The sequence below is a fragment of the Amphiura filiformis genome, chromosome 10, assembly GCF_039555335.1.
Source record: "Amphiura filiformis chromosome 10, Afil_fr2py, whole genome shotgun sequence".
Classification (NCBI taxonomy): Eukaryota; Metazoa; Echinodermata; class Ophiuroidea; order Amphilepidida; family Amphiuridae; genus Amphiura; species Amphiura filiformis.
In genome coordinates this window covers 5,734,370-5,761,944 of record NC_092637.1, presented here as the reverse complement: position 1 = coordinate 5,761,944, position 27,575 = coordinate 5,734,370, and the positions used below count along the sequence as shown (strand labels likewise).

The 27,575-nt window shown below is 37.4% G+C and overlaps 1 protein-coding gene across 2 annotated transcripts in view; it reads left to right on the top strand.

Moving 5' to 3' along the window:
• LOC140162438 (insulin-like growth factor 2 mRNA-binding protein 1) overlaps nucleotides 1-27,373 on the top strand; it is a 60,277-nt gene extending 32,904 nt beyond the window's left edge. For both annotated transcript variants that reach the window (XM_072185675.1, XM_072185674.1), the window contains 9 exons: nucleotides 8,751-8,792; nucleotides 13,430-13,525; nucleotides 14,403-14,522; nucleotides 15,611-15,845; nucleotides 16,254-16,325; nucleotides 17,243-17,350; nucleotides 18,127-18,348; nucleotides 18,928-19,089; nucleotides 20,356-27,373. In XM_072185675.1, the coding sequence (XP_072041776.1) occupies nucleotides 8,751-8,792; nucleotides 13,430-13,525; nucleotides 14,403-14,522; nucleotides 15,611-15,845; nucleotides 16,254-16,325; nucleotides 17,243-17,350; nucleotides 18,127-18,348; nucleotides 18,928-19,089; nucleotides 20,356-20,541 (1,243 nt within the window). In that variant the 3' untranslated portion in view covers nucleotides 20,542-27,373. The remainder of the gene's footprint in view (nucleotides 1-8,750; nucleotides 8,793-13,429; nucleotides 13,526-14,402; nucleotides 14,523-15,610; nucleotides 15,846-16,253; nucleotides 16,326-17,242; nucleotides 17,351-18,126; nucleotides 18,349-18,927; nucleotides 19,090-20,355) is intronic.
• The last annotated feature ends 202 nt before the right edge of the window (nucleotides 27,374-27,575 follow it).

Sequence of the window (27,575 nt, the reverse complement as noted above, 5' to 3'; positions counted from 1 at the left end):
ACAAGCTGGCCGGCATTATATCTGAATCATGAATGTAAAATGTACAAACTATTTACAGTCTTTCTCTTCAAAATATTAAACGAAAATGAGTTAAATAAAATGTACAAACAATTTACAGAGTTACAAACTTAAACAATAAAATGTTGTAAAAACTATTTACAGCCTTCAATATACAAATCTTCAACATACCAAAGGAAAAATGAGTTCAATAAAAGCGCATTAACAAATGTTTAATAAATCAATTAAAGAAACAACCATATTTCATAATCATCAAATAAAATATTCAAACTTATAATTTTCTTCATTTCTTGTCGCTTTAAAAAAAAAAGCGTGGGTGACCTACAAACACTGAGTAACACAATTAAGAGTAAATAATACATATTGATATATTCATAGTCCCATTGTCATATCCCATGTGACATAGGCCTACATATTCATAATGAGCTTGGGCGGCCTATAAATACAAAGTAAAATAATTAAGGCGAGTAATAATTATATATAAATGCATTATTGATATATTCCATTTCCATAATGCGTTCACAATTCCATTGTCATGCTTAATGAGCTTCCGACAGTAAATCCACAAGTTATTCACAGTTGCATAATCTATTATTATACTGAAGTGCATTATCGACCAAGAATTGAATGGTAATAATTATCTCATAAAAGATTAAAGTCGCTTTGAAGTTATCCAATCATTAAAGTAAAATGCAATCATTATTCTTTACATAATCCAATTCATTTACATTTTCAACAAAATTAAATATATGAGTCCACTCGAAGCAGTTCAAATCAAATCATTATTCATTAATATTATAGTCCCAATCTTGAAGAAATATATAGGGCCTATGAGTCCACAACATGCAGTTCAAATGCATAAATATAATCCAAATAATTAACAAAGTTCCAAGTTCTTGCGATTTGTCTACATGGTCTACAGGTTATCGCGTGAAAAGCGCACATGTCCGCTTTCTCTGGCTTCATCTGTACGCGTTGCGGTGTAATGACTTGCCCGCCTTGCTGAAGAGGCGCTCAGATGCCGAACTGCTGGCTTGGATGCAAAGGTATTTCTTCGCGAACTGGCTGAGCAGGTGAAGGTTTTTGCAGTTCACGCGCCACCAGTCCAGTGGATCTTTTTTGGCTGTTGCGTTTGGGAATTTCGTGTACATGTCAAGTTCTTTTTGTGGCGATCCTTGGAGATGCACCGGCAGAATGCGGGTGTTTGGGGTGTCTGTAGTACTGTGAGCTCCGCCAAGGTCTTCATCGCCTTCTTTGGTGGTTCACGCACGTCGGCAATCTCCTCCTCTTCATCGTCGTCGAAGTTCAACTCGTGAGCTTGATCCAAAAGGCCTGCTTTTACGTGAGCTAGCTCGTCCCCCTGGGTCAGAAAGTCAGTCTGAAATTAATAATAAAGAAAGAAAGAAAAGGAAAGAAACTGGTTATTTAACGTTATCTTAACGAATCCTTTCGTTTATTCATATTCATCATAACAACTTAAAAATTTAACAGTCAATAATAGTTACAAGCTGCTCATGCATATGCATTAATCCATTTTCTCCTCAAAAATAAAAGCCTAAGCTTTTTCTTTAAAGATTTATATGCACCAGGCAGTCCATCACATAACTGGAAAGAAAGAGATATTAAGAGTTAAATTCAAATGTTTTTATTAAAAGAAACAACCCTCACCTTGTATCGAGGGTCCAAAAAACTTGTTGTGTTGATCAGCAACTCTTTCTCTTAAATCGCTTGACGAACCTGGCTTGAAGTTTAGTCAGAATCTCTTGCTTTATGTCTATGGTAAGCTGTTCATCGGTGGTAGCAGGGTGTAATTCAAATTTTGCTAGTCTATGTAGAACGCCCTTCAACGCCGAAATGGTAATATCTGAGTCACCTGACAGAATGTCAGTAAACGAGGCGAGTGGAATAATTTACTTTTTCAACGCTTCCAACACATCAATGTCTTGCCACTTCGGTACCAAATGGGCAGTGTCGCGGTTGCCTTGCAGCACAGTAGTCACCGACTGACTGGCCTTCAGAAAGCGATCTATCATGCGGGCCATCGATCCCCATCTTGTAGGACAAGCCTGTAATGGAAAAACAAGAACGAAATAAGATATGGCAATTTGTAAATAAAAAAAAAAAATGAATATCTTGTTATCTTTCAGTATATTATATAAATCAAAATTTTCAACATTTTACATGGGTCATGACATTACAAAAGGTTTATTTTCATTATGTTACGGCATTGCATAATTATGTAAATGACAGTCGGAAGGATCAAAAGAATAAGCGGTCTACTTAAGTATCGGAGTTTATCGTTAAACATGTTGAACATTAATGATCGTGTATTAACATAATGGCTCGACGTCAATTCAGCTGCACAAGGCAACAATGCCTTCAAATTATTCAAGATGGTCAAAATGTCAAGATAGGCAACCATCTTTCATCTGAAACAGTAAAAAACACAATTATGATATTGTTAAAGAGATACAAAAAACAAACTTACCACAGCCAGTTTAACTGGTGCTCGAGGAGTTGCCTCTTGTGCGTCAAGTTCTTCTTGCTGGCGGAGTTGCACCTTCTCCAATTCACGTTTACGCTTAAAACTCATGCTGAATGCTGCGGTCGCCTTAGAGCAAATAGCCACCGTGGCGACGTAGCCGGTCATCCTTGCTGATGGTTGTTGTTATGGCCAGATGCAAATTATGTCGAAGCAGGTGACCCCCTTCAGTCGAGGTCCCTGCAGGCCTTTACAATGTTCGCTCCATTATCTGTCGTCATTGCCACCTGCTTATCTACATCAAGTCCCCAATGATCAAGCAGGTCAGTCATACAAACTGATAAGTTCGCCGCAGTATGATCCTCAGGCACATACCTAGTTCCAAGGCTTCGCGATCTCAATCTCCACGCTTCATCAACCCAATGCACGGTGTACCCAATATATGGCGTCATACCATGACTTGACCACATGTCAGTGGTAGGCGCAAAGAAGTCAATGTTACTAAGTTCTTCAAGCACAGATGTCCTTGTGGTGTCATATAGCTTTGCCGTCCGACGACTGAAAGTAGACTTGACCGGGCGTTGGTACCGCGGATCCATAACACGCATCAAGTGCTTAAATCCAGGTCTCTGCACCGAATTGAAGGCCTGTCCATCTTCGCAAGATAAAAAAAAGCGGCGTCGGTTATCTCTTCATAACGTTTTTCACGGGCGTCAATTTCCTACCGCCGCTCAATCGCGGCTGCCAATGTTGCTTGCTGAGACCCCGCAGGCCTAGATGATGATGATGATGATGATGAATCGGGTGCAGAATACGCGGGCTTCTTCTTGAGGAGATTAGCGAGTGCTGAGGTGCATAGCGATTTCTTAGATGTCCTAGCAAATTGGAAGTGTTGCTGCCCTTGTTTTTAATACTATTTCCACACAACTGGCACTGTGCAGACAAGCCATCAGCATTTTTCTTGAAGTAAGTCCACACGAGGCTAGGCATGATGACAAGATGATAAAGCGGTAAAGCGTTCAAATCCAAAGCAAGAATCAATTGAATTCCAAAGATGAATAGTAAAAATTAAATCCAATATGCGACTGACGATATATATAAATATAAATTCCGTATTTAGATGCTGATGCTGACTACTTATTAACGAGTTGCTCAAAAGAGTGATATATAGCGTGTATCTGTAAGGGTTTAAATACCGCGGTGAAGATTCACGAGAACAATTAAGGCCCTTGAGTTTCCGGAAACTGATTGGTCCGTTAAAGGCCCTACGCTTATTGGTTGTTTGCACTATGAGCAATCGAGACAAGTGTCCACAAAATGTGCATTTCCAATAATTTTGTGCTAGTTTGGGTCTAGTTTTTTGTTCTTAATTAACATATGAAGATGTATAAAAATAAGTTTAATTATCTACCGAATGCGTCTCAATGTGACAATTACGAATATATTTATTTTATCTGCTTACATTGAACATAACTGGGCACAAAAACCGTTTTTATCCTAAAATTACCAGTAAAATCATATAAATCATGCATATCGGCAATCGTATTTGTAATTGTCGTTATATTAAAAGTTAAAGAATAAACTCAATAAAGATAGGTCTAATAAAGTAAAATTATAAAAATAATAATAGGCCTAATAATAGTAATAATATAAAACATCTAGGCCAGTAAAAAGTATAAGCTTTAACATTGAAAAAAAAAAAAGTAACAAGTAACCTTACTAAATAGTTTAAAAATAAATAAATAAGCGTGTCAATAGACTTAAGAAATTTTATTGCATCTACTACATATATTAATGCAAAAAGGAAGCACATGTAGTTATTATTTTCTGATTTGAAATAATAAAAATAAATAGTAAATAGGCGTATAAAATAATGTTTATTAATTCGATATTGCAACTTGAATAAATAAAACGTAAATAACAGGCGCAAGCATTTTAATATATTTCTTAACATTTTTAATTCCTCAACCCGTCGGCAGAAATTAATTTTACCCAATCTACCGATCAAAAGAAAAAATGATTATTCAACTTTTAGCTGATATCGAACTTTGTTATTTTGTTAGATCTGTACATAACATGCATAATAGGATGCTCTAAACACTCACCAGGAACCACCGGGAACTGGTTCCGACCAGTTGAACACATGTTTTTAGCCTTCACACTGCGGTCAGGTCGTTCACAGGAAGTCGAATTGGCACTGTTCATCACGGCCCACGGCGTGCGTGTGTATGGGTAAATAAACCATGCATTGGATGTTTATCGATTGCGGCGTGCATTGGGTTAAGCCATGGATTGTTGAATGGTTTGCGACTTTAGTGTATTGATTTTATAAACTCTCCACACATTAGCGTGACTTTTGATCTAATTATGAAGTAAGTACTTGTCTGAAAATAGCGCAAAACATCGATAAAATGAAAAAACAACGGTACATTTTTGGTGTTTATGCACCATTGAAATTCTCGGTGCATGCGGTGCATAGAATTTTGAACCACCGGCGGTGTCGGTGGGGAAAATAAACCGAATGTTAGTCGGTGCATCGATGGACCGCAACTGCCTACGTGACATAGAATAGCCAAACAAGGACCACTTCCACCAGCTGACCGAGAAAAACGACACTCTTGTCCGGGGTGCGAGTACACATCGTAAATATGGAAGTGGGGTTCGGACTGGTTGATTCAATCATATCAAGAGACGGATAATGTGATTGGCTGATTATATATCAAAGCTATGTTTGGCGCAGTCTATAATACTCATACACAGAATGCACATGTCCATCAGAGTAAGAGTAGGCCATTCTTCTCTGTAGTGTAGTTGCTACTGTCGGTCAAACTACCACCGACACTAAATACATGCTAGTGTGGACATTGGACCATCAAAAGGCCAAATAAGATGGTTACTTGATGGCCAATCATGGTGGCAGCCAATATAAATTTTGGCTGAAACTATCTGATGTTAATGCTCAAGTGGTCGTCATCCATTAGTAGTTGTGCATTAGTGCTAGTGTGGACATTGGACCATCAAAAGGCCAATAAGGTTGCTACTTGACAGCCGAACAAGGTGGCAGCCATCGTACATATTGGTTGAAACTGTCTGATGTTAATGCCCATGTGGTGCATTAGGGGTTGTGTATTTGTAGGTGGAGTAAGTGGCCACATATTTATACTTTAAACCACAATGCATACAGTGTCAGACCCATAGCTAATAAACATACCAGGTAAGAATACTCCTCAGGTAGGAACAGGGCCACCACACATTCCTTATTCTACAGGTGTCTACTGCCTTTCTAGAGCATAAAAAGTAAATGAAGTCTGCAAAATGTTTGCAAATTTTGTGGAAAAAAAATTATCAAAAAATATGCACTGTTTCCCGTATTTTTGCAAAAATGTTGAAATAGCACCCCTTACCAGCTAAAGGCCTATAATTGAGATCTGTAGCTAACCTAAACCTGGTAACACAACACATCCCTAGGTTTCATTATCATTGTGGAGGATTTTTTACTTCATTTGGCACCCTTTTTTTTTCAGATTTCCTTTTACAAAAAGCGTACTGCTAGCCGTCTAACACATATTATATTACACAAGGTCCTAAGCACATGCTTGATGTCATGTGCGTATATGCGATGGTTAATCCATAAAAGGAACCTTTGTATATATTTGATTTTATTTTGTACATGTTTCAGAAAATTTCAGAAAAACTGCCCTCAAATAAAAACACACATTTCTGTTTGCATAAATTTAGCATATGTAGATTCAACATCTTGAATGTAATACAAGTATATCTTCACTGCTCTTCCTAAATTCATTTTTGAAATGTCTCTTGATCAAGGTGGTGGTCTTGTTTTCAGAAACTGCAATTTGAAATTTAGAATATTTTCTTGGCCTGCATAAAATAGGGCACTTCTGTGAATCAGAACTTGTATTAAACTTGGCAAACTTTTATTTAACCTGCACCCTGCAATCTAACTCCTCCCACAGTTCCACCTGATGTCTTTGTTTTGCGATAATTGGCCGGGAAGAATATTGAGATAAGAAGGGTTACAACAAGGGGGCAAAGTAATGTGGTATAATTGGTTGTTGAACTGGAAATAGTCAGTGGTTAAATCCAGAATGAACCAGCTGCAACAGCAAGATATTGCTTTTGGGTATTATTTAAAGGCACACGTGTATATCATGCAAATGTTGCGGCATTTTAATAACTGTACACTGAAATTATAGAATAAGTAGAGTAAATATATTAATTTGCATTCTCAGTCCAGAAAAAGAATTTGCGTCCCTTCCACTGGTGTGTAAAATTATGTGACTTAAACCCATGAGACCTACCTGTCTATTGGTCAAAAAGAAGTTTCCATTATCAATTGGACCAATCGGCAACATTGTTAGAATAATTTCACCACGCAAAAAAATTGGGGTGAATTATTTACAAAGCTCTATTCTGATTGGTGATTGAAGTGAAGATATCACATAATTGACCAATCAGAGGCAATATTAGATCGGCAGGTAGTGCTCAGTGGGTTAATGATGTATGCATTCCACAGGAGAGCCATTCATTGCCCTGGTTCACTTGCTATCCAGAATTAGAACCAAAATAAGAATGTTACATGGAAATAAATCATTAAAGTTAACAATTTTCCACCGTCATCAATTGTTCTTGTTTGCCAAAATGTTCATTATTTTGAGAAGCATACACCTATTCGTTTGTGAGTATCTGTACAAAACTCGGCAGTAAAATCCCTCTTGTTCTGATTTGTACATCACAGTGTCAAGTTAAATGGGGGGGTGATCAGGCTTAATAATGAAATATTTTAGTATACTCTGAGAGGAACTGGTGTTTTTTCAAAAAAGCGTTTCCATTTAGCCATTAATATGAAAAGACAATGGAAAGAAAAATGCCATAGGTTTTGTGCACTGAAACCGGACAATAATTTATTGAATCGCAACATTTTGTTGACTTGCAGAAGGTTGGCCTAACGGAATCGCAACTTTTTGTTGATTTGCAATAGGTCAGCCTTCGATCACTTGATTTGTGATTTCATAAGCCATAACATTATTTTGGGGAGCTTGGGAACAACATGAAATCGTGAATAATATAAAAATAATTTGCCCATATATTATGTGGTTTCACACAGTCAGTCTGGGGGGTTTGACCTGCATTTCACCCCTACACTAACCTTTTTCAAGGTCGTTTCAGTAAATTGATAAGCTTTCAAGAGTAGTGAGTAATGTTATAATCATTTTTTTTCTATAAACACATGCCTCATGTTGGATATGAATCATTGAGTGATACATTTTTTCATTACAGTCTCTTGGATGCGCAGTTCAATATCCTCAATACACTTATATACTCGGAGAATGACATGTGAATGTATTAGGTACTAAAACTCATTCTTTCCAACAAGAGGTCAGCATTTGAGGTGATAATGTTGCATACAGGTTATTGAACTATGGCATCCGAGGTGAGACCACCGTGGTTCATTGTGATATTTATTCAGCATGATTAACTCAACTGCCCAATTGAATGCCATAATCATGTAAAGCTTGAAATGTTCACGTGCATGAATATTTCGCATATTTCACTTTCACAAGTGCAGTTAATTTGAGTTGATTATGGCACACACGCAAATATTTTTTCTCCTTATAATTTAAGTTATAGGCCTTTTATAAGGAAATGTTACAAATTTGCAAAAATTTCATGTCTTAGAAAAATTGGTTCTCTTCAAAATGCAGAATCTTTGCAAAAATATCATACTTGACAGTACTATGTCTACTGGTATGAAAAGAATTTGCAAAATTCTGGAAGATACAGCTGAAAATTCCCCTTCCAGATGATAAAACGTATGTATAAATAGCACCAATTGGAGTGTGAATTGAAACTTGAGTGCCATTCAGTTGCTGAAATGTGTGATAACTTGTAGACATAGACATGTACAGTTGACACAGACTTTCACATTATGCCAGAGTTGGATATTGATAGAGCATTCTTGTGTAGTACATTGTACCAAACAAGTAATATACCATATGTTCTGGCAATATACAATTATCTAAATTCCCTGTATACTTTGAAGTGTTTCCAGATTGCATTTGTAGAATCTCATTGAGCTACAAAATGTTGGGTCACACAAAATCTTTCAAGACACCTTGCATTTTGATTAAGTAAACATCAACACTTGTGAAAATTGTCCAACCATTTGGTAACAATACACTGACCATATTTACTAATGTCGGCCTTTTATATGCCTTTTCATTCCGCACAGGGTTGACATTCACCGCAAGGAGAACCCTGGCTCGACAGAAAAAGGTACGGGTACGTCTATATTCTTTTGTTGTTTTGTACTGTAGTATTAGTTGTAGTTTCTCATCACTAACTTGTACATAGACATCTTGTTGTACAGCACTCAGAGAAGGTATCTTGCCCTTCCCAGAATCCTTTGCAACATAATCCTTCCCAGAATTCTCTGCAACATGATACATCACCTCATTTCTTCAAATGACACTTCTATAACTTTGTACATGTTCCATTTGTTTTCAAGTTGGGAATAGACTGGCTAAACATGGGTTGATAGTCATGAAATAAAATATAATTGGTGAGGACTGGATGTGATCTGTTCATGGTACCTTTCATCACTCTCGACCCTTGTTAAACTTGATTGCAAATCGGTACAAAACTTTGAAAAAGAGATGCATTGTGGGAGTTGTAAAATATCTTCTGCCCAGCACTTGTCTCGTGAGATGAGTATAGCAGTTGCAGTGCCGGGGGATCTTGCGTGGGCTCTCCTGAAAATTCAAAATCTGGTAAATTTCAAATATTTTGTCACAAAATTATCCACTTTATTAGGCAAATTTCAAGATTGTTTGCAAATTCCTCCTATTGCAGTACCCTCTTCAAATTAAGAAATATTGTGACTTAAAATATTTTGTCAAAAATGTCCCACTTTTTTAGGCAAATGTTCAGATTGTTGCTCCCTCCGACATGAAAAAAATTCTGGAGCATCTACCGAGTGAAAGCGGTCAGTTTTGTTGTCCTAACAGAGTCGCCTTGTGGATATTCATTTTAAGTTGTCCAAAAGTGCCCAATCAATCTGAATTGTGATGAATTAGCAAATCATTAATCATTTCAAAAGACAAGTGGCTGCAAAGCTGTGTAACATCGCATGATATAATGTTTCATGATATTAGTTATTAATCTTGCTTTGCATGACAATCCGTCAATTAATGGAGACAATCCAATCTCCCTTACTTGGTCCCTTGTCCACAAAAGCACTCTGGCTAGGTGCTCTTCAAATGAAAAAATTGTTTTTGTGATTTCATGCTCAGAAGCAAGCCTCCAAATTAACATTTTGAAGGGCACTCATTTCAAGGCTAGTGAGCAAAGGGCACAAAGGCCAGTATGTACTGAAGAAGGCTTTGATATTGGGGCATTAAGGCCAAGTGTAAGGGTAACAGAGACCGTTGCCTCCCTGAATTTCGAAGCTTGCTCTGCACAAGGACATATCAATGTTGCAAACAAGATTTAAATACCATCCCCCAGTGATTATAACCCATATTGAAAATATTTTGTTGCCCTTATTTCAACACTTCCAAAGCAAAATTACACATGACATAATCATATCCAGATTTTTCACTTCTCAACCAATGCTTATCCTAAAGCTACAAATTTTCATATCAAACATTGACTCTGCACTCATTTTACAATAAATAATTTTTAAGTAACTTGAGGCATATGTTATCATACACCTTGACTGTAATTTTTTTTAAATTTTTTAAAGACATCAAAATTTGCAGTTAGGTTTTGCAGTTAGGCCACCTGCAGGAAATAAACTGTTTTAGCCTAAGCCGAGTCCAAATTGGGACATTGAAAATGTAGGGGAACGAGGGGGTGTAAAGCAAGTTTTTGCCGACCATCCTCCCCTCCAGGAATAGAATGATGAAAATGTTATATAACATCAGATGTCAGAACTTCTGACAGAATCATTTTTCTTGAATTTCCAAAATTAGGGTTGCTAATAGCTCAATTTGGTTGTCCCCAGAGATTTTTGGACAAGAGGAAGTGCTTATTTCGAACACTGCAAGTTTGTATTCTTTTGTATGGTAGGGTCAGTTGGGCAAGAACAAGCAAATATTTTTTTTGCCATATTAGGCTACACCTATAAAACCTGAATTTATACCATATGGATGAATGAATGATTGCGATCCAAAGCGATAGGCAATTGCAAAATGTTGCGATGCGCTCACTCTTCGCTTCAATATTTATATTAAAGACGGTGATAGCGATTGCAGACAACAATTAAATATTCAAAATCCCACAAAATACAAGCAACATATCTCAGGAGTTGGAAATTTTTTCAACTTGCAAATGTGACGGCGTTTGATTTTTCAAAAGTGATGGGTATTGATTGATCGGCTCAACGCTCTGAAACAGAAGTAAACACAGAGCATTCATGAGAATCACTCTTCTACAATTAAGTAGAAATTCAGCTTAAGTTTGTGTTGCAAATTTAAATATGTGGTTTAAAGGTCTTTTTTCAGCCACTTAGTTCCAAAATATTGCTCAAATCATTTTCAACATTTTACATTCACCAGCCAGCAGCATGCTTGCTAGTCAGTGTGGATTGTGTCTGACCCTAATTGACCCCATGTGACAGGCGTCATCCTGCTTGGTTGCTAGGATACCAAGATTGGCTGTGAGCCCCAGTGCTGAAGGTGGAAGTTGAGAGTGGGGGTACCATATGTCTGCTGCTTGGCAGTAGTGTGATATTTTGTGGGATTAGATTTTTACGCTGTATTTTCAAGCAACAAAATATGGCTGAAATTTTTAATCTATTTTAACTTAATTTAACTTAATTTTATTTTTAATGAACAGGGTGTTTTGCTTGTCTAATGGAAACTGGGGATTCAAAATATGACTAACAAATTCAGTGGGGTGAAACATATAAAAAATTAAAAATTTTTGCTGTTAATTCATTTGAGTGTAGACAACTGAAGTAGGTGACATGGGTTTGCATACTAATTGAAAAATTATGTTTGCCCATATTTTTTACAAACCATTTTTCCATGATACAGGTTTTTTGTTCCCCTTGACACTTGCCTTTCCATTTCCCCCCCCTCCCCATTTTCCCTCTGAAAAAGTCCTGGCTATGCTACTGGACTCCAATGAAGTGCCAGTTTGAATACCAACTTTTAACCATCATTTCATTGTATATATATTCATTCATTTCATGCACACAAGATCATATCCATTACAATTTCATGACTGTTCGGTGCCAGAAGTGGGCAAGTGCAATAGCTGCCATCATGAATGCAGTATACTGTGTGTAAATTGCCAAATGTTCACAGGGCGGCTATTGCACTTACCCACTTCTGGCACTGAGCAGTCGACTTGTGCTGTGAAAGTGGAAATTTTTTGCAGTTTTTCTAAGCTTCCTTACATAGACCTATGCACGAAAAGAACATATGTGTTATTATTTTTGCGCTAGTAGCTTTGACTGGAAAAGCACAATGTTAAGTGAAAATTTCCACTTTCATAGTAATTCATAATTACATGTAGTACTAACATTTCACATCAATTTTTAAAATTCTCCATGTGGGTGTCGACTGCAGTTTCAATTTTTTTTTAATTCAAAAATGTCAGAATTGTATATTTACATGACCCTATATGGATTCAGCATGAAAAATGCATTACAATGAGTACAAACAAGCCTAGTATTGGTTCAGTGGTTCTTGAGATAGCTCTTGATATTTTGGGAAAATATCTCAAAACTTTGGATTTTTCACGTTGAAGTCTATGGCTGGCATGCAGAGCAATAAAGGTGTGTGGTCCATGTGTCATGTGCTTTTCTTTTGCCATACACATAATTTCAAGAGAAGCAAAAATGTTTAGCACAATGGCCCCATAGAAGATTTTGTATGGTATATCACCATTGGAGATTAAGCTCAATTGCTGTTTTGTAATACACCTTGACCCCCGTACCCTGCCAACTACGGAGACCTGGGCGGGCACTCAATTTTGAAAACAGACAAATCCCCCAATAGACCCGCCGACTTCCTTATAGTATGGGGCATCTTCGAATGGCGAGTCCTTGACTGGCCCCACCCCCACCACAGGGAATTTTCTCAAGCCGCCCTCCTAGTATGATGTGTCATATTTGAATGGTGAATCTCTGACCAAGTTCTGGCCCCATACCACAGAGAAGTTTCCCTGAAGTCCCGTTTGAAGTCCTTAACAAGATCCAGGTTCGTGTTTCAGACTCATCTTGCCATTATTGAGTCACCGCCGTAGCTCCTTACAAATTTAACAGCTATCCAAGGCCTAAAGTTTTACTGTGATATGTGGACAAAAATGATGCTGTCACTTGGGTCACCCACGTTTACTCTTAGAACTGTAACACACATTTTGAGAGAAAATTTCATCTAGTTATTTTCCAATGGCAACCTCACCACCAAACACGGATGAAAAAAAAAGGCAAATCATTTGGGGGGGGGGGCCTATAATTTGTTGAAATTTAGCCAAAGATGACCCCCCAAAAAAAGCGAACATGACTTTGATGTTTACATCTTGTAACAGCTATTCTAGGAGCTGGAACTGGAATTTCCGATTGAATGACACTAAATGGAACACACACAAAAATATTGAAATCCTATTCTGTTTGGATGAAAATCTGCACCTAATGGATCACCATTACCACTCATCTATATGATCAGTAACCACGCTTACATAATGTAGAAAGGGTGGGTTTCGGAGTTTTGGTATAAAGGGTATAAAATAAAAAGGGTGGGTTTGAAATAAAAAGGGTGGGTTTGTATCACTACTGCCAACTATGTAAACCATTGTTACTTCACAGTCGACAGATTTAATATCATAAATTGTGATTGCTGAAAGACTTGGACACCATGGTCTCAAATCTATGCCAGTGATTCTTGTGTTTTTTGTACTACAGGCTGTCACTATCTTTGGACGCCCAGATGACAGCACCGCAGCTTGCCGTAAAATCATGGAAATTATGGTGTCAGAAACACAGAACACCAACAGAGAGTGAGTACCGGTTTGCTGATGTCATTTTATGTCTTAAATAAAAGTGCAGATCCGCTCTGTTAAGTGTGGCAAATACTGCTTTAAAGAGGAAACCCTGCCAGAGCAGTTCTTCTGGGGTGAGTCAATCCTGCCTGGTTATCACATTAATCAGTGGCAAGGTTATCTCTGAATTTGAAGGTGGTAATTGATGCAATAATATTGAAACATCAATTAGCATCTGTCAAATTCAGAGATAACCTTGTCTCTGATTAATGTGATAACCAGGCCGGTTTGGTTCACCTCAGAAGAACTGCTCTAGCAGGGCTTCCCCTATTAACTTCGGGTGCCGATTTACACAAAATATGTGCCCCCTGATAAATTCATGCTTTGTTTTTGAGGGGTATATATTTTTAGATGTTTACTTTTCCATAACCAGACATGTTTGTCATTGTGGCCTTTTCTTGCTATTTTTTCGATACCCAAAAAATAGTGAATTATCAAGTTTATATTAAGTATTTCTTTTGTTACGTGTGACAGGGAAGAATTTGTATCATGAGAACTAGACCTCTGTCTGATGGAATTTTCAGTATGTCATGAGAGCGCACCATCACTCCACAATTTATGTTCCAAAGAAGCTTGTTCTAAATTTGCACTCTAAATGCGCATATTTTAGCTCATTGGCTTTGGACAAGTTAAGTGTCTACATGAGGTGCTTTGAGAAAAGAACACAATTTCTATTTTAAAGCCGGGAGTGTTGATTTGAATATGAACAACATCTAGTGTCAAAACATTACGGATTTAGAATGGTGAAATTTGCAACTTTCTTTGCAAAATAGTGAAAAGTCTGTCAACATGAAAATTTGCAGATAACAAAATATGATTTTTTGCTTTTTCTCAGGGGTGACATTCCTTTGAAGCTGTTGGCCCACAATGCCCTCGTCGGCCGTCTCATCGGTAAGGGTGGGTCATCATTGAAGAAAATCATGGAAGATTCAGGAGCTAGAATCACCATCTCACCGTAAGTATTCACTATGAACCACAATGGCATCATCCCAATGGCATAGTTCAAAAACCTCAATTAAACAATCATGGTGCAAAAATTGACCTCAAGTTGCAGAGTATGAGTTTTTGTACACAAATTTTCAGAGGTCATTCAATGAATGTGCAGATGTATTGAGGTTATATAACTGAGCTAGTGATTGCCTGTTATTGTAAACGAAGGGGGAGGGTGTCAAAAAACTGAGGTAAACTGAATGACCCATCAATGTACCTACTTGGTACAAAAAGTGGCTAATTTCAAAATTGGGAATATTTATTTTTTATGGGTACAATTGGCAAGATGCACCAAATTTCTGTCCTTTGCTGAAAGCCTGAAACTGCTCAAATTTGGACTTGTATTGCCAGTTAGAACTAGCTAAAATGTTACATTTTGCAAAACAGGATAATATTTTTCCCAAAAAAAATTAGTGCTCCATTTTTCTGGAATGGGGAGTAGTTCCCTGTGCCATGTGCGCTCTCCGCGGAGCACTCTCCTAAATCTTAGCCCTTCAGAACCATTGATATTGGTCAGTGTTCAAGTGTAACAGGAAAGTTCCGTTTTATTTTGCATTATCTGATGAGTCAATGATATTATAATTACTAGGTGAACATGTATAGTTGAAGACAGCTGCAGGGGCAGATTTTGGTGCAAATACTCGTAAGCCTGAAAAAGTTGCTTTTGCAACATTTGTATTATAACAGTATTTGACTTATACGAGTGGATATTCATACGTAGTGGTAGATAAAATGATTAAAGAGTTTAACTTCAACACTACACTATTTTTCGCTCACCTGGAACGTTTTCACTAATTAGCACTAGTTCAGCAGATACCATCACAGCATCACCATCTGCTGAAGACAGTCGAACTAGTGAAAACGTTCCAGGTGAGCGAAAAATAGTGTAGTCTTGAAGTTAAACTCTTTAATCAGTATTTGACTTGTTTCACAAATGCATAGTATCCCATTCCTTGAAGTATCATTGTTTTGCATGGAAAATACCCTCTAATAATTTCCACAGCAATTTATTGAATAAAATGTTTTCTCACGCATCGTATGTTTCTATCACAGACTCCATGAGCTGACCATCTACAATCCAGAACGTACTGTAACCGTGAAGGGATCCACAGAGCAAGCATGCAACGCCGAGTCGCTAATCACTGCCAAGCTGCGCACAGCGTATGAGCAGTACATGCAGACGCTGCAGCCCCAGCAGCACAATCTGTTCCCCGGACTCAACCACATGGCGTTGTTCTCCGGCGGACCGGAAATGCCGCCACCAGGACCCAACTTCAACGGACACAGGGTAGGTATATGATGCGTGTCTGCGAGTTTGATATTTGGTGGTTATATTTGGTGGGTTTTATAGAGCTTGGCCATTAATCGAAACCCTCCCAGCTATCATAATCTGCTTGTTTGCCAATAAATCTAGTGAGCATAGGTGTCAACACAGACCTGCTCAAATTTGGTTAAAACCATACCAAAGTATTTCTCATCACAAGGCTTCAGAAAAAGTATAGTTTGACCTATCTGCGACAAGACTGTTCATGAATTATAAGCAAAAAGGTCAAAGCCAGGAGGTGGTCTGTTATTTTGGCTGCATGAGTACAGAAACTCGATGCTGTTGAATAAAATCATGATATATCGCATTTATCTTTTGATAAATATTTCCATATTTTAATATTATTTTTAAAAAATGATGCATTTATTTCAGCAACAAGGCTTGCCAGGACTATACCAACATGGCCCATTTGGAGGACCTCCACCAGGCCCACAGGACATGATGGTATGTAGCTATCAAGACTTGATACCAGGAAAGGGAGTTACGGGTGTGGGTGTTTGATGGGTGGGGGCTTGTCAGGACTGTACCAACATGGCCCATATGGAGTACCACCATCAGGTCCACAGGACATAAGTAGCTATCAACACTTAATACCAGGGAAGACAGAAGGGTAACTCAATGAATGGGAGGGGGTCTTTCCAGTAATGATATATTACCATCAGGCCCTCTGGTCATGATTGTCAATAACTTTATACCATGGGAGGGTAATTAAGGACATATAAACTTATGTGAGTGGGGGTGTGAAAGCTTGCCAGGATATTACCAGCGATCAGCATTGCTCATATGATGATGCATGCAGGACTTTATGACAAAATATGTATCAATACTTTATACCAGGGTGCAGTTTACTTAGCAAGACATCATACTGGGTGGGGAAGCAAAGTTGGTTAAGTTTTTATTGTTATTGAAAAAGAACCAATTTGTAATTAATTAAGTCTGTGAGAACCTAAATGCATCATGAGATACTGCAGTGGGCTTTTCTAAATTCATACACCCCCTCCCCTATAGAAGATGTGACCTTAATCATCCACACAGGGAGAGTGCAGGGCCTAGATAGATTCATTTGCGAGAATCAACTTCTCTCATTGTATCATACAGTAACTGTTATTGTATCATACAGTAACTGTTATTGTATCATACAGTAACTGTTATTGTATCATACAGTAAGTGCAGTGACTATGATTTTGATCTAATTCTCGCAAACCAAGATAAAATCTAGGCCCTGGAGTGAATTTGGATGTGAATGGATGGCTCCATTTGAAATATAGATTAAGATCAAGATCATCTCTTCCATAAGGGACATATGAATCAACTGGAATAGCGCAACATTAAGTTAACTTCTTTTTTCTTTCCTTCAACAGAATGAAACCACTTTCTTGTTCGTTCCCAAAGAATCTGTTGGCGCCATCATCGGGGTCAAAGGTGAAAACATCAAGGCCATCGCACGCAAAGCTAATGCCTCGATCAGAGTAAGTTATATAGCGTAAATCTTAGCCAACTCCTTACCAGGAGATATCGGTGATATTGTACAAGTCCTAAAACACATTGTAGTTCAACCGTACAGTATTTCTTAACCCTAATTGCCCTGAATGCTACAAAATGCTATAGCATAACAAAGTTTACAAAGCCACTGCGAGCCCAAGCATCCCGAGTGATGTAATTGCGCAAAATTCTGTGCACATATATATATATATATATAGGCAAGAAAAGGCTGGCCGACCAGGTCACTATCATGGGCAAGGTGCCCCAAATCGGGCAGAAGAGATGACAACTCTGCTCTTCATCTTTTCTTCTTCCCTATCCCTCCACCCATGAAAGCAGTTTATAGGTGTGACATCGAAAAACCAGTTTCGGAGTTCAGGTTTAAGATATATGGTAGCCTCGGTAGGGTTAACAATATGTATATTGTATGGAAGAGTTATGAAAGGTTTGGGAGTTTTGATTAATTTGGGGACTTGCGATATGTCCAGAGATGCAACTTTTTGCGTAGCCTATAATTCCTTGAACTAGCTCCCATAAATGTTCAACAACGCTTGTAAGCGCTCGGCTGTCTGACAATTTTTTTGTGAAATGTCAGGAAATGGGCGTGGGACATTATAGTTTTGTTTATAGCTTGTTCAGAGCGAATAATGCAAATTAAATGCTCAATTCGGGTGAGGCATCATCGGTTTTCTTTTTTTTTAATCTTCTCAAGTTCATCCTGTTAGAGAATGTAATTCATATTCAATCTTTTTCAATTTTACAGATCGCTCCAGCCGATAACGAGGCAGCAGTAGAGCGCATGGTCACCGTGGTCGGTAGTCCCGAGGCCCAGTGGGGCGCACAATTCTACATCTACGACAAGATCCGTTCCGAAGGTATCTTCCGTCAAATGCAAGGTGACGATCATGGCGAGGTTCACTTGCGCTGTGAATTGCAGGTCCCTGTCCCATTGGTGGGAAGAATTATTGGAAAGAGAGGAGCAAGGGTAAGCATCAAACAGAAGTTTTCATTATCAATTGGACCAATCAGCAACATTGTTCAACAATCAGCAAAATTTCACCACACACAAAAAATTGTGGTGAATTATTTGCAAAGCTCCATTCTGATTGGTGATTAAAGTGAAGATATCATGTAATTGACCAATCAGAGGCAATGTTAGATTGGCAGGTAGTGCTCAGGGGGTTAATAGGAGATGACAGACTACTATTTTATAGCTAGAAACCTGCCATGTTGGATTGATACATGCGCACCCTCCACCTACAATGTTTAGTGTCTAAATCGAGCTTTACTAGTCATATGAATCAACCAAATTACATTATCGGTATTAAGAAGACCAAATTTTGAACAAGCAAATGTATTTAGGTTGTTTGAAGATTAAAAAAAAGACCTTATTTCATCACGAGTCTCGTGTCAGTCAGTGGTGGTGTTCAAGGTCACGCAAAGGTAACAACCCATATCTTCAAACAACCGGGTTAGGATTAGCTTACCCAAAATAATTACATGAAGGATCAAACCATTTCGGAGACTCCTTTAACTAAAGCATCAAATCATTTCTTTCATGTAGGTACGTGAGCTGCAACGAGTAACTGGTGCCCGCATCGAGGTGCCTCGTGAGAATCAAGAGGGCGCTCAGAACGGCGAGTCGGATAAGCCAGGAGGCGACCAGCCCCCACCATCCGATAAGATGATCAGCGTCAAGCTGCATGGACATTTCTTTGCCAACCAGGTATGTATGGGTTTGCAGTGGTCTGGGTTGTGTGGGTTATCTTAGTTGGTAAGGGTGGTGCTTACAGCCAGCGTTTGAAATAAGGCACGTCCTTGCATCAAATACCTGTGAAAGTAGGCGCAGACCCGCAAATTTCCTATGGCACGGTCCGTGTGACCCGTTAAAATTGAACCAAGCAAAGAGCAGAAAATCCTAGTTTTGTTGTTACTCTGGAAAATCTGGTTCACATAATACGTTCAACTCCCTGAGTACACTTTCATTTTAGTTTCCCATCAAGTTTTCAACCCGGGTTTTCAATTTTCTACAATCTACATACCGTGATCGCGTAGCTAATTCTCCCTCTTGAAATTTCAAGGCATGGGGGAGGCAAGGTCCAGAGGACCCTTGGATTTTTTTGTTATTTCGAGGCCTGCTTACAGCTATTATAGCCATCATCTTCTATCATTCAAGAAATGCATGTTACGAAAGCAAACAGTCATTTATCGGTAAAAATTAATTTGGAGCAATATTTACATTGGACTATTCCAGTTGAAATCCATACTACACTTATGGAAGACATTATCTTAAAGAGAATAAACGATAGGAATTTATGCGATTGTCCAATCAGATTATGTGTCTACGAACCAGACCACTCCCACTGACTAAGAATGCCATTTAAAAGTTCACACTCCTTGTGTGGAAGATTAATGTCATGTCTTCCATTGGGGTGTATATGGATTTAAACTGGAATCACCCATTTGAAAAAGGTAGTGACCTGATTAAAAGCCCCTGCCCCCAACACATACACACATACTTACTTGCCTTACTAATATTGCAGAGGACTTGGAAAAGTTCTGAAAAGTCCAAATGTGTTATGTAAAACCGAATAAGTGTCAAACCGGTTAACGCTGCGAGGACTTAAGCTATAGAGGGGTATAATATATATATATATATATATGGGTACAAGACCTCATTTGTTGCCATTTAGGTTTCCGTAGCGAGGTCGCTTATTTAGGTCCTCGTTATGCACAAGGTCCTCGGTGTGTAATGTTGTTATGTTGGAGTCAGGAAGTAATGCAAGGCAAACGCACACATACTTGTCTTTACCCCATCTATATAGAGGTTTTGGTGTTGGAGAATGTTTATTTTTTAAGTGTGTATTTGGTTTGGCTTTCTCGAGACGATGTTCACGTGTGCACAGTGGACTAGATGGCTTAAAAGATGTTTGATGTGTTGTAGAATAGAGCAAAACCAATACTAAAATTGTTTTACCATTTTGACTTACAGGCTGCTCAGAGACGTATCCGCAAGATGCTTGCCGATTTCACGCACCGACAGAATTTCATGCAAGGCAGACCCATGAGACGCGGAGCCGGTGGCGAACGGGGACCAAATGGTGAACCACGGGGACCACATGGTGAACGGGGACCTCGCGGACCTCGTGGACCACGTGGGCCACCTCCACAACAATAGAGGGTGTCACACCAATTGTGGAATGCACTGCCAGATGGTTGCATATAATAATAATAATTTTTTTTAAGTTTCTGAAACTTACAAAAAAAGATTAATTATTGACAAAACATTGTTTTATTTTTTAATCCATAATTTATCATTTTTGTGTAAGTGGGAGGGATGTTTTTAGTTTTTATTTCTTTTAAAAATCAGATGATGAATTATTATCAATGAATTGGTGCAAAAATAATTTTGTTTGATTTCCATGGCAACAGTTTGATAACCATGGCAACACAAAGAAAGTGAAATAGATGAATTTTTTCAAAGGGTAGGAACACAATTCCCATAAGTACATACTTAAGGGTTATAAATGGTTTGTGATGGGGAGGGGTGGGAAGGGTGCAGAATTTTGCACTGGTGCAAACTTCTGCAGTGTGCTTGCAGAGAGGAGGATTATTATGTTCAAGTTTTAAGGTAAAAAACTTGACAAAAATAACATTGTGCCGAGAGGGGCACAAAAGATCAAATATATATATATAAAAAAAAAAGAAAAAAAAATAGTAAAATTGAAGAAAAAAAAAGAAAAAAGAGTAAAATTTAGATATGAACCCAAGGTGGTTCTGCTTGTTTTTCCCCCAGGTTACTATGGTAATTTGAGCACTTTGTAGGAAGGTGCTTGATTTAAAATAAGCACTACATTTAACTAGCGCTTGATTGGGCAAGCGCTTGATGTGGAGCACATCAAATTCACTTGTGCTCACGTAAGTACAGTGCACTTGATGAAGAAAGTGCAGTTCGTGTTCTTTGGATCTAACTATATTTTGGTCAATTTTCGATTTAACAAACTAACAAAAGTGGTGCATAATTTTTGCAAACTGAATGATGCTGTTTTTTAAGGGGGTCAGGTTTTGACCGAAAATGAGTGAATTTACTTGAATAAAGTGAATGGTATTGGAAGTTTGAAGAAGGGGGCACTAGTATTGGTGCTTTTTGAGCGACAGCATTCCATTTAAAAACACTTGGGATTATCTTAGGAAGGAAAATTAAAAGAAAAAAATAGTAAAAGATAAAATTAGTTTGGAAACAAATGATGGTCATTATTTTGTGGAAAAAAAATGTATATGTATGACCATTGGAAAAAAAATTTATATTTGTTACTTTATTTTTTACTTTTTGATATAAAAATGTAAAAAAAAAAATTGTAAAAATTCATGAATCCTGATCTACCTCTTCAAAATGAACTGTTCTTCTTTTAGCTTTACCGGATCCAAACTCAAAAACTATTCAGATCAGGACGGATCTTTTTGTTTCAGGATGAAAAAATATCAAACCTCAAAAGAGAAAGTTTCACGCAATCCGATTTCATTATGTAGGGTGAAACTATATTACGAAAAGATATTTCCCAAAATGTTAATAGCAATGCTCAGAACAACACACATTCAACAAGATGTTTTTTCGCGTCAGGGCCAGCGAGCGAGCCGTAAATATTAATTGCCCGGGTGCACACATCATCTGGGTAGTATGTTCTGAACTCGCTCGCGGGACAAGAAAATAAAAACCTAGCAATACATCGCCTTTTGTACAGACGATTTGGCAAAATCAAACAAACCAGAGGGTGTTGTCCCGTTGGGTGGACATTCCCGTCTGCGCGAATTCTGGAGGCACACATCTCCCGATCTCTGTAGTAAACTCTTGTAGTAAAACTGTCTGCACAAACTCCCAGTGGCTTTACTTTGGTGGGTTACCTTACCTTACTGAACGGACATTTTAGAATTCAAAGAACGAGCACCGATTAATGAACTATTGATCAGATACATTCATGCAAAATATCATGTGCAATTTCGTTAAATAATTAAGGTGCATTTTTTATTTGTGGCCTTTTTTATGAAAAAAGGTGTTTTACATGCACTTTATGGGATAGTGACCATTGAGGGCGCTATCACTTCTTTAAAATCTGGTATAGGTTTCTAGCCACAAAAATTTAAGCACCTTTATTTTTTAATTTTTGCACAGAATGTTGGAAGAATGTTCCGGAATTCAATAATCAATGCTTATCCTAAAAAAAAATGGAATGTCCTCTATTTCAGTGGGAAGGTAACGGTATAGGAACATGCTATGCCAGTTTCCTAGTTAAAATATTGTTATGTTAATTGTTCAATTTGTTGATTATTTTCCCATGTGCCATTTTTTTTTGCGAATGATGGCGATAATGAACTCGATCGTCATCGAGGGTGTGCCATAAATTGTTTTAAAAATTACTAATTAATTGTTAACCTGGCACATATTCAAGCGGTACATATGAATATTCATCCATAATGAATATTCAAGAGGTACTTAATGAATATTCATGACAACAGAAAATTCAGGGTGCACAGAATACATTTGTGTAGTAAGTATTATCTGTCGTATTATATTCAAACAAACTCCCGTCTGTGGCGACCTTTGAATTAGCTGTACTATTTTGACCCCTGCAGGGTTGGGGTCGAAGTTCAAAGGTCACCAGACACGGGTTGGTTTTTTTTGGAGTTTAAACAATTTGCGGATGAACAAAAACAAGCAGAGTCAAACTTGTAGTCACCTTTTTTCCCAACTTATTAATAAAACATGAAGAAATAAAACAAGCCTTTGTAATTAATTTACAAACAAACAGAAAAACAAACCAAATAACAAAACAAATCAGTGCTTTGTTTCGTATGGTGGGTTCACTGCGATATCACCCTCAATTCAAATGCACTTTAACCACAGCTCAAATTTTGTTTAAAAATTTACGAGCTGGTGGGGATATACCATCTTTCCCGCCCGCGTAATAAGCTTCTTGAACTTGATTCAAGTGATCTAGAAATGCCAACAATAAGAAGGATCTTGCGATACCAAAATGGAGTCTAAACACAGCTTCCTGAATAGTTCCCCCCCCCAGAGGTTGTAGGTCATAAGGTCACAGCACTCATTCAATAAGAGCCATGTAACTATGACATTGGTTATGATGTTAATGGGTTAGAATCTACCTCAGACAAATGACTAAAAGTGGAAAGTAAAAAAGTTAACAAAATCAGGCAACCGGAAAATTCGGGGTGTGTAAAAAAACCACTGGATCCGACTGACTTGAGTTCAAGAAGTTTAATCCAAAACTTTTATTGTATTAAAATCGTGCTGCACACAAAGTTCCATATATATTGTAGTGTTAAGTCTGTACATGTAATTCGGGTCTTAAGTCGACAATGCAAAACTCTCCTAAAATGGCGCCCTCTATGCGATCACGTTAATGCTTTTTGATACTTTTCTACGAGATGAACTTCAAATCCCTTTGCTCTGATCCGATAAAATGTGCATAGCATGAGGAATTTTACGACAGTAATGCAGTTATGACTGGCTGTATAAATGCAATGATCATAACGTGATTGCCTAGAGGACGCTATTTCCATATCATGGGTGGTGAGCTTTGATTGGCCGATTAGGCTCTGGCCGATTTTTTTTTTCCAGAATGACTGTAGGAGTTATAATTTTGTCTCTCATCGTATTTTTATGCAAAGCGGGCTCATTGTTAATAGTGATTGTTACGAAGTTTTCACCTTGTTCTGTGCCATAATATGAACTGTGGGAAGACTTGTATTAATAGGAACAATCGCTTGATTATACTCATTTAGGTTTATGTTTTTGTTTGTTTTTTTTGAGTAAGAAATGTTCACATGTTACCTATAAGAAACTAATCATTAATATGTAAGGTGGTATTGTTTATGCGACGGCCACCATTTTTGACCTTGTATCTTTTTTCATATTCACTTTTATATCAGCCCAATATGACGACGGGATTTAGTGCCGAGCTTCTGTCTTTTTAAGATTGATAAAAAATTGTTGGACTTGGAGGTGTCTGTGTTCAGGGATGTTATTAGGACTAGATTTAAGTCTGTTTCATGTTAACTTCCAAGAAAATTTCTGTTGACGTTGAAACTTGTTCCTTGTAGAAATAGCCAATAAATGTAGAAAGGAGACACTTGATGTTGCTTTTTAAAATGGATGCATTTGAAGTAGGTGTTAGGTGAACATTGGGCATAAAGATGTCATAACATGATGCTGAATTAACCTTGGTGGGGGGACTTTGTTTTTGAATAACATTAACTTTCATGTGCTGTTATTGTAAATCACTGTGTATCATTAGATTGTAATATTCTGTTTTTTGTTGATCATTTGCACATGAATTGGTAAACAGATGTCTCGACAAAGTTGCAAGATAAATTGTTTACAAAAGTAGAAACAAGAGAGGGCGCTTGATAGCGCTCCCGTTTATTTTGACACATTCATTGTAGAATTAACTAGGCATGTCGTTATCAAAACCCTTGGTAAGCTTAATAGTAGAAATTTTATTAGGTATAGTTTAAAACCATGTAATATTAAGGACACTTATAAAGTACAAAAAATGGTAAAATACCAGTTGCAGGTAGGTTCTATGAAATTTTCCAAAATTTCTTTTCACTTGTTTTTTTTTTTTTCGAATCTGTTTAGTAGCAAAATATCTGAGTTTGGAAAAAAAAAGAAACTTCATTCTTGATAAATTATAGTAATACTAATTGCAATTTTTTCACTTATAACTTGTAATATTATAAACAAGAAAATTTGTTCTAGAAACATTGGATTTGTTCTAGAAACACTGGATATGTTCTAGATACACTGGATATGTTCTAGAAACACTGGATAGTAGTAAAACCAACCTAACAACTGTAAACGATAATAATAATGATATTTAAAAAAAACTGACATGGAACTTTGTGTGCAGGCGTGAAGTTGGCAAACACAATGACCGACTTGTGTAAATTGGGCCTATCTAGCAAAATAAAATCAACTTCTACAAATATATTATGTATCTAGCGTCTCCTGTAAACAGATGTAATTAAAATGCATGAATGTAAAGAATGTACAGCATAAATACATAAACATAAAATTTTGAAGGAAAAAAATGCTTTTTTTTGACTAGCAACAGCAGCGATGTGGCAAATTTTGTTACAAACCGAAACCATGATGCATAAAAAAAATGGCGTTGTCAAATATGATAATGGTGATTTTAAAAACAAGTTTGCTTGGTCTGTCTTGGAAGTTCCTGAATCATTTTGGGCATTATGAGTTGCATTTCTCTGTGCACTCGTTGACCTTGGTCATTTCTGCACTGTGAGGGCGCTTTAAAAAATCTTGACATTATTAAGGTAGCATCAACAGTTGCGTTCCCAGGCCATGGTTAAAGCTGATTCAATGGAAAAAATGGGATGACGTAAAACTTGTCGCCATGATTTAGAATTTTCAAATTGCATCAAGAAAGATTATATTTTTGCCTCTCAATAAGGCATGGAATGAATGCAATCAATTATTTGGCATTTTGCAATTGCTGTATATGCACAGTTCTTTCTGTGCAATGTCAAAGGTCAAATGAAAAAAACTACAGTAGGATTTGAGACCTGCTGATGATGCACCATAGAAAAAATTGCAAAGTTTTGATTCCTTATATGGTGATGTTGAAATAAAATCAGCTGGGGTCAAAGGTCACATATTTGAATACGGTAACAAAGCGGGTGTGTATTATATCATTTACCAACATTCGGATATGAGCGGCGACTCCTGTGATTTTTTGTGTATTGAACGATCAGATGCCTTTATTAAATAGTAGTACCAAGTTGCTCATGAATATTCAGCAGCTTGCAATAATATGAATATTCATAAGTGACAGAAGGCAATTATAAAAGGGTTCTCAGGTTCACTGTGAAAAAAAAATTGAAAAAAATAAAATATATTTTATCATCTGTGTACACTGTGCCTAGTATTGTACCATGGGTAACAAAGATTGCGACGACAATTGCCCTCGGTTGCCTTCCTAGATTTAAGGTGCTGCAATTTTCTGACTGTTTTGGAAGGGAATGGAACCGGTGTTGTCGTCTTTTCTTGGCCCTGCCTAATGCGTAACCAGGGAAAATAGTTGTCATAGAAACTGTACTGTAAATTTGACACAATGATGAATGTATTTTCAGTTGTCTCTTGGTTATTATTCATGAATTCTGTATGTAGCATTTTTATACTACTTGGCTCATCATGTACACTTCATAATAGAGCATTATTCCTACAATAATATCCGACTTGGAATCGTAGAGTGGTGCCGCCAATTCTCCTGAGTGGCCTCCGGGCCAGACCTGGAAACAATCCATATCCAAATCTTTTTTTGCTAGATTAGGCTCAATTCATTATTAAACTTATCTGTGTACAAATTTATTTACGGAAAAAAAAACAATACTCGGCCATAGAACGTATCTGTACAGTCCTAAACGGACTTAGGCTGTTCAAAAATGTTGATTATGCCAGAGATTAGGCCCAGATATATCAAGTGTTTATTATGGGTCATAGTTTAACAAAACAAAATATAATTTCTGAAGAATTTACGGAGGAATAATACCGATTTTTAAAAATGTCTGGGTTAAAGGATTAGGACACACAAAAAGATGTAATAACAATATTTTACTTTTATGGGACTAATATAAACAAAGTTGAGGAAAAAATGTAGTTTGTTTTAAAAATGTTAGCAAAAAATTCTATTTGGTGCTTTTTCTTCTTGACTAAACTTTAAATAACATTTTTAATAAACCCAGAACCTGATGACATTTTGGATTTCCAGAATTATCCTCCATACCTAATCCCCCTCTGCACCACTTTTTATGCATGTATATGGAATTGGTGTTTGCCATGTTTTGGAGCATTCCATTAATTATTATGGGGAGGTGCAGAGGGGTGATTATATGCCCGTTTGCAATGCTTAAGTTACATTTCACTTTATTAAAAATACTTCAGCAGGAATAAATTATGTTCTCCAAACATAAAATTGCGTTCATTGTGTCCTTTAGTAGGTATGTGGGTGTGTGTGTGTGTGATTTAAAGGCCGCTCCAAATATCAAAGTTGGGAGCTGTGTAAATATTTTATGCCTACTTAATTGGGTTACCCTTGTAAGTTTGCCTGGTTAACTGGATGGGTCTTTAAAGGTCTGTTCAGTGATTTGCTCAGGCTGAGGATCGTAAAAAACATC